This window comes from Haliaeetus leucocephalus, unplaced genomic scaffold (assembly GCF_000737465.1).
Source record: "Haliaeetus leucocephalus isolate CR32 unplaced genomic scaffold, Haliaeetus_leucocephalus-4.0 Scaffold2, whole genome shotgun sequence".
Lineage (NCBI taxonomy): Eukaryota > Metazoa > Chordata > Aves > Accipitriformes > Accipitridae > Haliaeetus > Haliaeetus leucocephalus.
In genome coordinates this window covers 8,917,287-8,930,512 of record NW_010972438.1, presented here as the reverse complement: position 1 = coordinate 8,930,512, position 13,226 = coordinate 8,917,287, and the positions used below count along the sequence as shown (strand labels likewise).

The 13,226-nt window shown below is 46.9% G+C and overlaps 1 protein-coding gene across 1 annotated transcript in view; it reads right to left on the bottom strand.

Moving 5' to 3' along the window:
• The window catches only part of CADPS (Ca++-dependent secretion activator), a 185,117-nt gene that overhangs the window by 131,781 nt on the left and 40,110 nt on the right, over positions 1-13,226 (bottom strand). Inside the window, exons 4-6 of the mRNA XM_010573333.1 lie at positions 9,210-9,290; positions 4,932-5,168; positions 2,508-2,629 (exon numbers count right to left, since the gene is read on the bottom strand). Of these exons, the coding sequence (XP_010571635.1) occupies positions 2,508-2,629; positions 4,932-5,168; positions 9,210-9,290 (440 nt within the window). The remainder of the gene's footprint in view (positions 1-2,507; positions 2,630-4,931; positions 5,169-9,209; positions 9,291-13,226) is intronic.

The window sequence follows — 13,226 nt, the reverse complement described above, 5'->3', positions numbered from 1 at the left end:
GTATTTTTTGAGCCTCCGAGATATAAAAGTTTTGGGATGTACAGGGGTAACCTGCTTCAGTATTTACACTTTCAGAGTGCTGAGGCTCAAAATCCCCGCAGTGTGCTCCTCACCCCTAGGCCAGGCAGCATCTCCTGCCAAAGCACGCAAAACCTGGGATGCCTGGGGAGCAAGCTCCCCTGGAGAGCGGTCCAGCTTGCTTTTGCTGATCTAGTTCCTTTATCAGTGAGTGTTTTGCTTGTGATAAAAAGTACTCAAGGAAACACGGTGTGAATGACCTCGGTGAGAGTGATGTCAATGTCTAAAGAGACACTCCAGAAGGCTGCTTTGGCTGACCACAAATCTTTTGTCTCCAAGGCAGTGTAGCTCAAAAATGCACCAAAGACTTCTCTGAGCTGTTTCTATCACTGCACTCATCACTGGAACACCTGAGGGCCTTCAAGTCTTGAATTAAGCAACATGACAAACATGTCACAGCTGGTTCATTCTCTCTTTCCTTCTCTTCTGAAGAGGAGAACCTAAGTGCAGTAAATTGCTCTCACAGGGCTTTGGCTTTCCGTGTCTGGGAGGGGAAGCAAGGTGAAAGAAGCACTTCTAATGCAGAGAGAAAAAAAGGACAAGCTTTCTGCGATGGTCTCTGGTTTCTGCGGAAGGTTATTCTAGAGCTTCGGCTTGGGTAGTCTTTGGTTTTGGAAGTAAAAAGTCCAGGACCCTCAAGGAATGCAACTGTCGAACCTACTCCCCTCCTAAGGCATTTCCGTAGGTATTAGCCCAAGTGCTGGAGCAACCCAGAAGACTTCAAGCCTGACTCGGACCTCTATGGGAAGCCAGTGCAGAGAGAGGATGAGTGTGATGGACTTGCGTAACTTGTATCACACCACAGCATTCAGTGTTGGCTGCATTTTCCTGAGGGCTGATGGCTTCATGCCCAGACACTGTACATTTCATTATGATAAAAAGACCCACTCAATTACGGAGCTCACTCCTGCAGCCCTTATTTTCAAAACAACACTTGCATAAATGGTCTTACAGCTGACAGCAAGAAGGCTTGCATAAGGAAGGACAGACCCTTTGAGCAAAAGCAGGATGAACAGACCAAGCTAAACAAGCACACATAACCCAGCAGAAGTGTGCTTTTCAGTATGGGTAGTAGTAATTTCCCCTAAATAGAGCCCAACTTTGTCCACTGAAGCAAGAAAAATACCTAAAATAGTGACAATTGCAGGTTCTTATGGCATTTTTCTTCCAAGCACAGCTCTCCTACTTCCTTCTCTGAAGCAGATTTTGAAGCATTTTGAAAAGTAAGCCAAGCTGCAGCACTTTCCCTGATTGGGAACATTGTTTTTAAACCGCTTACTGCAGATTCCTGCTCCTCCGGTACAGTGCAGGGCACAAGGCATCAGCAATTTCTGTGCCTCCGCGGGAGGACAACCACTGAGAGAAGGCAGCCTGCCTTCAGCTCTGCTCTCCTCCTGCCTGCATCAGCTGGTCTTGAACTGTTTGCCTGCAGTGCTTGTGCACTCGCATGTAACGCAGCCAGGTGTTTTTGGCTTTCCTTCCATGAGCTTGGGAAGCTCCTGGTGAAATGCCGCTGGGAACCAGTCACTCAAAGGGAATGGGATATGGGAACAGAGTGGGAATATCCCAACAGCAGTCCCTCCTGCGCTGCTCCCCACCACTGGAAGAGGCTTCATATTACCTTGGCAATTCTCCATTGTGAGGATGCGCACTGAGAATTTAATTTAAGTGTGAAATCTCTGCAGCGAACCATAGGAAAACTGCCTCAAATTCATACAGATAGTGTTTCAAGTTAACTAATCCCACAAATCAGAAAGGAAATAAGCTATTAATCATTTTCTCCTTCCAAATTAACAAAGATCAATCACTGCTAGCAGGCTTATAACAACATCTGGGTAAGACAAAAAAGCCAAGTCTGGGGCCAAGGCTGCGTATTTGGGGACCAGGTCAAAGAGGGCAGAACAAAACTCTGCCCTTGAACTGCACCAGGGCGGAGTGGCCTCAGCTAAAGCTGAGTGACTTGAAGCTTTCCCCAGCTCCTCTCTCCCACCTCTGGCTGTGGCTGCTGAAGCATGTCCCCGCCAGCTGTTTCCCTTTCTCTTAGGACCACCAAAACCCTGACGGTGAGGACGAGATTATGTACCTACACTTGATGGCACCAGTTCCGATGGACACTCAGAGAAGTATTTATCTAAGCACATGCTTAACTCCATCCCTATTTAGCAAAGTACTTACGTAGAGGCACAAATTTATGTCTCTATGGCTACAAGAGATGTAAGCCTGTCATTAACACTTTTTTCTCAATCAGGGCTTATGTGCCATTCTTAGTCGCAGGATGATGCTCTGCATACGTGAAAGGCCACGTTTCTCCTCTGCTCCTCAGAGTCCCCTCCGGCCTTACTTAGAAAGCTATCCGCAGCAGCTCAGCAGCACGGAGATGGGGCAGAGGAGAGCACGGTGGAGAGAGCAAAAGGCAAAGCAAGACTTACGTTGGCTTTGAGGCTTCAGCCTGGTCAGTCTGCAGTTTCTCCCCACCTTCGACTTCCATAGTGCAGTACACAATACGGTTGGGGGCCAGTGACTTCAGACCCTGCACCTCCATGATGACAACCTGCGGGTCAAAGAAAGAGGAATGTCAGAGGAGCAGCCTCCTTCAGGCCTCGCTCCGGCGGCTGAACCCAGGGGCTCAGCCGGCGCTGAGGTCCTCCACATGCTGCTGGGCGTTCGTGGTGGCAGGCGGGCAGGGATGGTGGCACTGCCCTGGCGGAGCGGGGACCGCGGCAGCCAGCGAGGTCTGTATGGAGACCGGGAGGTCTTCCTCTGACTGCACGTGGGCTTGTTGAGACCCTTGGGTGCCCACGGCTGTACCAAGATTCAGGAGATGGGCCTCACAGACAAGGTCCTGCCCCACCTAGAAGTGCCTTAATACACGAAATCCAGAAAAAAAGCATGCAGCTACTCAGCTTGTGCTAAAAGCCTATTTTCAAGATTGATCGTAGAATGGTTTGGGTTTAACCTTTGAAAATCATCTAGTCCAATCCCGTTGCTGTGGGCAGGGACACCTTCCACTAGACCAGGTTGCTCAAAGCCCCATCCAACCTGGCCCTGGCCTTGAACACTTCCAGGAATGAGGCATCCACAGGTTCTCTAGGCAACGTGTTCCAGTGCCTCACCACCCTCATCGTAAACATTTTCTTCCTTACATTCAATCTGAATCTACCCTCTTTCAGTTTAAAATGGTTGCCTCTTGTCCTGTCACTACAGGCCCTGGTAAAAAGTCTTTCTCCACCTTTCTTATAAGAAATCTTCCTTATTAAGAAATCACCATCTAAGTTTCTTGCAGGTAATTACCCTTTTTTTTTAAAAAGGTGATAATCCTGTTAACCACGTACCTTAAACATTTCTACAAGAAACACCGTGGGAGTTTCTGTTCGTGTTTTACTACGGCTATCTATGATAGCCCACAGGGGTTTAAAATTCCTCTCCTCAGGTCTTCTGATCTGTCCTTGCACTGAAGATCCCTTCCCTGGCACACAGAGCTCCACAAACCCTCTCTGATGAGCACACATTTTCAGTAAAAGCTCTCTTGCAGCAAGAGTTTTGTGCACAGAGCAGTGCACAGACCTGCCAGCTCCTGAAGTCAGTGCTTCGCTGAGCTTCTGCTTCCCACCAGACAGGGTTCGGCTGGAGCAAAGCGTTTGAGACATCCTGCAGTAAGGGCAAGTCCCTTTATGCACAGCTATACACGCTGCACAGGCTTTTGCAACAGAGAGGTCTACCGCTTTGTGATAGTTGCCTGCTCCTCCGTATGGGAACACTTAGAAGTCAGGCTTTATTTGATGCTGCTGTTGAAGGCACCATCTCTGGGTTCATAGACCTATTTTTAAATAAGACTGAACTGAATATTATAAAGATGGTTTCAGACTTCTAATGAGTTAAACTCTGAGACTGGACAACCAGCATCGTTAAGTTTTGCATTGGCATGATATATATAACAAAAGACCCCTTAGGAAGACAAATAAACAGGAAACTATACAAAAATAGAATTTTCTGATTTTTATGCATCCTACATTTTTGACACCAACCTGGCTGTTGTTTTGACAATGTAACATAAACCCACTCATTGACAGACAAGAACAACTCTGTATGGGTGTACTGATGACTCCTTGGAGTAAATGTCTTACTTAGACCGCAAATATATTTGCACAGAACAATTAAGTTGGCTGAAAACAGATACTGCAGTAACACTGCTTCCAGGACCAAGAGAGCCTGTGTCGGAGGTGACGGCGGGTCCCTGCAGCACCCTACCTTCCCCTGGGCTGTACAGACAAACTGCTCAACAGAGCACTGAGCAGAAAGTCAGTAATCCACACAAAGCAAAGAGCAAGCCAGCAAAGCACAGTATTTCCACACAAACTCCAAGCCAACCTGTTGGGTGCCTTCAAACCCCAGCCATTTTTAGCAATTCTCCAAAGAGGAAGCAAGGCTTGCAGGGAAATACAGTGACACCTCTAACTGGCAATAATTAAACAGCCTCACATTTATGGCATTGCATTATTATAGTGGTTTCAGGGACAATACAGGCTCAGGGTTACTGGGGTACACTCAGTAACAAGCTGCATGGAGAAGTCAGTTAATGATGCGGATTTCTGAGCCATTTGATATATATATCACCAGGAAATGCCAAACAGTTTATCTCACATAGTTTGTTCTAACAAGATGTCCAGAAAGGACACAGTGTTTGACCACAGGCAAAGCTTCTGGTAACTCAGGGAGGAGCCATTCCTCATGGAGATCAGAAAGTGATTTCTACTGTCTTCTCTCCACCTAACTAAATTTGAACTGAGCAGAAGTTGGCTGCTGTGATTTTTACTCCCACGAACTCTGCACACTGTTGCATGCATGAACCTTACCTCCAGGGAGAATGACAACACGACGTCTGACTTGGAAAGCTGGTTCTCGTTTTCTTCTCCCATGTCAATTATTGAGGTGTTGTGACTACGTTTCAGCTTCTGCAGCTTGAACTCAGAGCCTCCTTTAGACACAGGCATGCTCTCTAAGTTTGCCATCAGGAGATTGACAGATGACTTCAGCTCCTCGATATACATGTTTTCCATTTCTTTGGACACAAACTTCGGAAACTTGCGCTCCTTGGATTTGGAAACAAAAAACCAGAATCAATGGCTGTGACAATCAGCAACCACTTGTTACACTGGGAAAATCCCCCAGGAGCATCTGCAGAGAGGTTTGCGAGCAGAGAACTCCCACAAACCAGATGACAAATTACAGTTTCCCCCCGTGTAATGTAGAAACATTATTGTTAGCTACCCATAGAATTACTGCTTGGTAGTTATCCAACTTCACTGTTTCTTGCATGCACTTGCATCTCATTGTTTTTTCTATCTGCAGATGGACTTCTTCCTATACGTATGTATTCACAATTAAAAACACTCTAGGCCAGATCTCAGCTGAACTTTGTGATTGACAGCAATTTACTAATGATGCAGAGGATGCTGACAGTAAGGGACTTGTTTTCCAGTCTCCCAAATGTGCCAGCTCTTTTTAAAACACTTTTGAGCTCCGTTAGTTTTCTAGGTGTGAAAGAAGCCCAAGGAGGGAAAATCAGCAACGTGTGGGCAGCAATGTGTGGTCCCAACTGGAAGAAGGGGTAAACCACCTTTTCCAATACTTGCCAGGGCCTGCGTCTCCCTCCGACAAGACAACCTTTCACTGTGAGACCATCCAGTGCTGCTTGTTGTAAACAGGACACTTAAACATTAAAAACAAAGGTGACAGCGAGAGCAAAACGTGATGTTCCCCAATGTGCGTTCTCAGCTTTGAACTGCTGCCCGTGCTCCAGCTCTGTTAGGATCGCTGGTCTGAGCCCTACATCTTCTGACAACTCTGCCCACGCCTCGAATCTTCTCAGGGTTAGAACGTCTCTCAGTGGGTTACAAGAGACTGTGCAAAGCGTATGACAGCAGGGCAGCATCTGCAGCCAGGGAACTCGAGGCTGACGTGCAAAGTATCCTAGTGGCAATTCATAATATTGTAAAAAGCAGTTTGTAAAATGTATGCTAGAAAAGAAAACAAGGTCATGTTTCTTCTAGAAGACCGTCATCGGGCTGCTGAAATAGTACTCCACTGCACTAATTTTTGCATTGGTCCTCAATAGCTTACCCATTACAAGCACAGAAGCACTCGCACCAAGCAGTTAAAATATAGTCTTCTGTTTCCAGTCTCAATCTTGGGAAGCAATTCCCTCATGTAAATTAGACCTGGCATAAGATAAACTACCTAATCAGTCTGGTTTACTGTCTATGCATTATATAAGTTGCAAGCCACTCCTAGGAAAAAAAACAACACAACTGTTTTGTAGATTTTGAGAACTACTGCTGAAGCAATGATGTTCCAACGTTATTGCTTTTTCACCCTGCTGCTATCCACCTCTCCAGGGACTGCAATTTTGGCACTGCCCCCACAGATCTCTTCAGAAGGAATGACCAGTCCAGCAGGCTGGAGCAGAGTAGGTCCAGCCCCAGTTGGACATACTGCTCCGGTGTCATCACAAGGTCTCATTTAGTTGCCCCGACATGTGCTCCTCCTTGCCCTTGAGGCCAAGGTGACTGGGTGGGGAGAAAAGCACCACAGGACAGCGGAGCACTTGCTACTGCAGAGAAAAATATACCTCTGCCTTGGCATCACTAAGCTCTCAGCTGTAATGCTGCTCTCATTTAGCTGCTGGAAAAGTACAACATGCAGAGTAAAAAGCCTGTCCAGATTCAGCTTTAAAACATCTGCTTGACTTTGAACGTGATCCTCAAGCTGGCTGGCTCCAAGGCTGGGCTTATGTGCTCTGATGGAGTCAGGCTCCGGGGGGACCCTGCCTAACGCTGCACCGGCGCTGTGCTGAGCTGCGCTCTCCTGGGCACACGAGGAGGCAAAAAGACCCAGAGCTGTGCCCTGGTATCCAGATGCAGGAAAGCTGGCGTGCACAGTGACTTGTTCAAGGTCAGACGACAGGTCAGACGAGGGCTTGCAGAGCCACCAGTTCTCCAACACCGCAAACCCAGGTCCCGTTAAGACTCCACAGCCTTTGTTGCCTCTGAAGTACAAATGTCCCAGTGCGAATTTCTTAATTTATTATCGAGGCATTGATTTGCCTTCAGCATGGAATCTCCAAGACGGCCACCTCAGGGCTGGCTTCATGAGCACTGTAAGTCTGCCTGGGCAGCAAATCTGCATTAAAAGCTGCAAATTGGAGATAAAATTGGAAACGCTACCCTTTCGCTGAGCTGAATTGTGAACCTGCCTTACGTTAGAGGGAAAGCAGCCTTGCCTGGAAAGGAGGATACAGAGAAGGATTCAAAAGGTCATTTGGATATGCCTCCAAAAGATGGTGTACATGGGTCTGAAAGAACAAGGTTTCTTGTAGGCAGGTGCTGGAGGGATCTGACATTCTGGAGAGAAGGCCTGCAGCAGTAATGTGAAGGAGATTAAATATCAATACCTGCCAACTGGATCACAGGTAAGTCACTTTTACTCTAAACCACCCTCCAAGCTGCACAGCTGTATTTTCAAGGCTGAATTCTGCACAGGGAAATGTCAGGTTGTGTTGAGGACTTTCCCCTGACTGTCTTTCGCAGGGCCAGCAGTGGCATGGCTTGTTTTCAGCATCCTTGGGGGAGGAATAGAAATGGCAAATTCTCGTTTGCAAAAAATAATTCATGAAGCTGCAGCCTCTGCTGGCTGCTACTGAACCATGCATATTGTTGTCCCACATGCCATAAAGAGAAAATGAAACAATGAAACCAGGCAATCTCAGCCTGGCATCCCAGTCCCTGGCTGCCCATCTCAGAACCGGAGCAGCAGCGCTCTGCACAGAGGCTTGCATTTTGCCACAAATAAAAAATACTGTCGGTTTTCTTGACAACAAAATGGCAAAGGGCTAACTGCTGAACAAAGGAGCTGCAGTCAGTTTGCTGCTTTGCTGTGCCATCCTTTGGCCACGTCGTCCTGGACCACCTTACTGTTTTTGTCAGTGAAGTGGGGAAAAACAGAACCCACCTCCCCAAAGACGCAATGACTGTAGCTGTTTAACAGAAGCATTAGTGAGGAGTAACTGCGCAGGCACTACCAGCACCCTTGCTAACTCCTGACCGTAAATGAATGTGCTCTGCTTTTCACACCCAGGGACATCAGTGTGCTTGCAAACAGCTGATACTAGCTTTCTCATAAAACCCCCCAATTTGGGCAGAGCTCAGTGCCAGGAGGACTGCTGCTGAAAGGCAGGTCCCTCGCCTGAGCTACATCTCTCTGATTAGACCTTTTTATCTTCCTTCTAGTAATGGTTTCTTGATTATCAAGAACAGCCAGATAGATCATTCCCAATGACTTCAGCCCTATTAGGGCTTTATCGGTGACTCAGAGCATCTGATTAGAGGCAAGGATAAAATCCTGCCCATACTAATGTCAACAGGATCCAGGGCTTCCGTCCATCTATGGTCCATTGGTGGCCACGTAAATCTGCACTGAGCAACAGTGTGATTTGCTCCTAGGGAGATGACTCCTTACAGAAAGGTCTCTAGGGAGCTTAGCTGAGTGCTTGATTATGAAAACTGTTTGGAGGTCCCATGCCTGCTGTTCCACACGGCAGTGGTGTCCGCACGGTGCAATGCTAGCCTGACTGCTCTCGTGCAAAGTGTGAACATGTTTGGGACAACACACCCGAAGCACCTTTACTGAGGCAGCACCTACCTATAGGCAGGGAACTGTGGCTCCCAGCAGCCCAGCGAATGGCACAAACCCCATTAGGGCAACTTCTGGCTCCTTTTTACATGCCATTGCCCAACTTATTGCCTAGCATAGAAGTTTGACAAAGAGGGCTCAGACATGCACTTGCAGATCTAGCTGGAGCACTTCAGGACAGTATCTTCCCCACCGCTGAGGATTCGTACGGGATTTTGCAGGAACCTAAACTCTCCCAGCTCATCAGGACATTCCAAGAAATGGGCACCACAACAGCTTCATTTGTACTTGTTGTTTTGTTTGTAGTTAAAAATCTGCTAATTTTTAACTGGTGATTATTGGGAGAAGAAACCTGTGAGAAAAGGACAGGACCTTGGGACTGCATCAAGCTACTTATGTGCTTCTCTATGAAGAGCTTATTAATACGGAAGACTTTTTTTTACCTTAGCAATTTGCTCTGCCATTTGAAGACGTCCATCTAACTCGCGTCTGATCTGTGCTGCTTGCTCATCTGGGTTGTCCAGCTGTATAAAAACAAAAGGCAAATCAAGATGAAAAATCAACCGATGCGGCACCTTTACAAGCAGTTCAGTTCTTCAGGCTGACCATCTGTATTACATTATCAGTGATAGCACAGAGGGAGCGGTGACAGGCCCAGCTCTGGGACAGAGCCCCCCACAAAGGGGACACACAGCGGTCACCACCCCAAGACTGACACGACCAGGGGACTGTGCAGACCCTGTTTTGATGCCTGCCCAGCTGCCTCCTGGGGCTGAGCATCCTCACCCCGAGGTCTTATACCCGCTTTGCCCTGTGAGCCAGCCTGGCAGCAAGCCTTGACAGTGACAATCTGAACCCCTGAAAAGTGGGGTGCCCTCCGCGCTGTCACTTCGCTGGTGCTTGGGAAGCCATAGTCCCCCTGTGCTGGGGCAGGACACACGGCAGCTCCAGATCACCAAGCCCTGCTTGCCACCCAGGAAAAGACAGAAGGCTGCTCAGCAGAAATGCACAGCAATAACATTTGCCTGTTTTCTTTCCCTTTTCCCCCATATTGCTGCATCCCTGTGCTACCACCCAATTCGTGCAATTGGATTTCCTGCAGCATTCAGCAGAGATTTTCTTTTTTTTTTTTTTTTTTGAAACACACTACCCACAGCCCTGTGGTTCAGTGTTTGGTGGCTGCCTGGCCCCGAAATGCCTTGTGAGGGTAAAATGTTGTTTGTGCCAGTTAAGCAAGCAATTACAGCACACACAGAAGAGGCACGGGGACTGCTGTGAACAGTTTCCCATTGGCAGGACTGCGGGCAGATCTGTTATTTTTAGTGGGAATACACAGACATAAATTATAGAACAATAAAAAAGCACAAAATCAAACTAGCCCCCGAAGAAGTCGATAGCTGCTGTAATGAGGTGGCAATTTTATAGCTGCTTTCCAGACTCTAACCACTCTTTAGACTCCTTCAGGGTCATTTTGGCCACGGCACAAGGCTAGAAACATGCGGCAGCGGGGTGGTCATGGCACCGCTCCACCCACGAGGCACAAAACCAAGCTCAGCCTGGTGCAAAACCTCACGGTTTTGGTTCACCTCCTGAAGCAAACGTGACTTCAGGAGGGCTGGCTCCTCCATCCAAATCCTGCCTTCATTTGCAAAGTATCAGCTCCTTCTGGCTACCGGCAAACGCAATTGCCACAAGCTACTGTAGGTCAGCTCTCCTGCCAACTGCTACACATAAATGAGCTTTATTCGCTGGCGTGGGGTTGTGTTAACCACCTCTCTGGGTTTTATCCTCCTCTGGAGACAAACCGCTTGACAAAAGAAAGGCTCGGCTGGTGCAGTGCAGTCTGGAAAGTTACAGCTACAGCGACGACTAAACTTTCAATTCTCAGCCTGACGAATGATGAGCTCGTTTGTTAGCACTCCCTGGATGGGCTGAAATATGCTGCTTTCTCCCAGATCTACCGCTTTCCATGGCATCTTCTCGGTTGTCTGCCTGCGCATCCCGTGTCTCCCCTCTCTCACACATGCTCATGTAGCTCTGTGCGCGTGCAGGCGTATTGCTTCCCCACCGATGATTTTCCAGAGACCCGACATTCCTTATGGCTGAGATTGAGGGAAAGTCTGGGTTTGACTAGTTTTTGAAAGCCTCCACTACTCATTTAATTCAAGCAGAAAACTACAAAGTGTCCTGACCGTGATCCAAATCCACTGAAGTTTCAGTGATCTCTGCTGTGGCCACCCAGGTTTCGTTCACACCAGGCGCACCACATAACCTGCTGCCTTCACCTTTATATTCCTGATCCCCAAACCAGTACAGAGCCATGGACCACCAACACCTTTTGGGATCAGCTGCCCCCATTAATTTCTCCATGAACAAATGCATCACACGACTGACCTCCACCAATGTGCAAGCATCTCTCAGAGCTGCTTCATTAAGGGTAGGGAATGTACAGTCCCAGATTTCCATTTCATTGCAACTCTGAAAGAGGGGGCATTATTTGAATTAAACCCGAGCTACAGTAATTGAGGTTAATCACATGCTACCCAAAATAACTCATGTGCTAAATTTAGAAATCAAGGATGCTGCTCTGGAGGAGAGCTGTTTTTGCGATATGATAATGAGCCAGCAAACTGCCCTACACTTTCTGCACTATCTTGATTTTGCAGATGTTTTCCAGTGAGGCTACAGGTGTCAAAAACCACGTCAAGGAAATATCTGACTGCAGAAGATTATTTTTCTTAGGAGGCAACAAGCACCCTTGGCAGCCTCCTTGGTTGTGGTCAGTGGGTAAGATACTCCTTTTCAGGGCTATATACTGCTCTGCTTCCCAAGGTTAATTAGCGATGACAAGTCAGGTAACCTGGTATTTAAAGGAAACAAAAAAAATCTTTCCAGGCCTTATTTTCTCAAAGACTGCATGATAGCTCCATGGTAAGACCTGATCTTTGGGAAAGCAATCACTGCTGTGGCCAGCAGAACGGTTTCTTCTTGCTATCTACAGAGCAGTACTAATGAGGCAGCCCCTGCCTGCAGTCCCTGCGTCCTCCTGGCACGTTCCAGCAGACCTCTTGTGCCTGAGAGCAGCAGCCCAACAGCTCAGCCACTTACTGCTCCTGAGCTTGGGAAGGGCACCTGCTGCCGTCAAAGCAAGCCGAGTACGTTTTACACAGTCATAACACTATACAGGGCCATTAAGAGAGTCATGCTGGTGCCCATAAAATATACTTTGCTTGTGAAATAAAGCAAGAGGCAAACGTAAGGCATGCTACCTAAGCAAGACCAAACATCCAAGTAAGGCAACACAGATCCTAATATTGTTAAAACTCAATTTCTTAACTAGAGAATCAGATATTTATTTTCTGCCGTATGCATGCCCACTTTATATTCACATACTTGACAGCCAAATATATAAATGATTTACAAAGTCAAAGAGAAATTGAATTAGTTTTGTTCTGCATTATGACTACGTTATGGGTGTGCTATGAATAAAGCAAAGATATAAATCATAAGGTTGCCCCAGTCAATTAAATGTGAAAAGTATTATAAATTTCAGTATATATATGATTTGTCATATGCACTGGGCTTTTCTTCAGCAGCATGCCACAAATATATGACGTATATAATTTGCAATTCTCAACTGATCATTACCCAACTGCCTGCTGGTAAATTAGATGTTTTCATACGTCTACCCGCATACGACATTAGTTCTCTCTGCTTGCCCTGCAGAGATTATCTACGTTGGTGTAACAATTGCTAAAGTAAAAGAATAAAAATTTTTAAAATTATGTATATCAGATTCTGAGTGGAGCCCCAAACTGACTAGCATGGCAGCCAGCCCGTTGCTGAAGGCATTGCAGGACATGTGCCTACTTTAACCCCTGGAGACCATTCAACTGCAAGAAGAAGACCTTGCAGAAGACAGTGGGTTTTTACATATAAACTGCTAATAAGGAATAATTTTTAATGGGCACTAATAAATGAAAGAGGTACAAAATGTTCATCACGCGAGTTTGACAGTTTTAATACCAGTAAGAACCAGCCGCTGGTCTGCAGAAGCAACCCTTTGCTTCCACAACCCTGAAACAAATTCACTGCGAGACTTGTCCTCATGTTATCCCAGAGGGATGGAAGACAATCTCTCTACACCTTTGAAAGGCAGAAGCAGAGGCAAACCAACCAACCTAATTAAGTCATAAGATCTTCAACGAGATGCATAGGGACCTACCAAATCCACGCCTAAACTATTTGGTTGGTGTGTCAGACACTCCCGCCGTATTGCCCAACCTGAGCTTTGTAGTATTTAAAGCCAGGAGCCCGGGCTCACCTCCACTCACCCTGGGAAACACTGGAGGCAGTTCAAGCACATAAACAGCATTAAGGGACACTTTAAATTCCCGGGTTTTTGCAGTCAAAGTGTTGTATATTTAAAGCTCCAGCTTCAGTTTATCACAGCTTAAAGC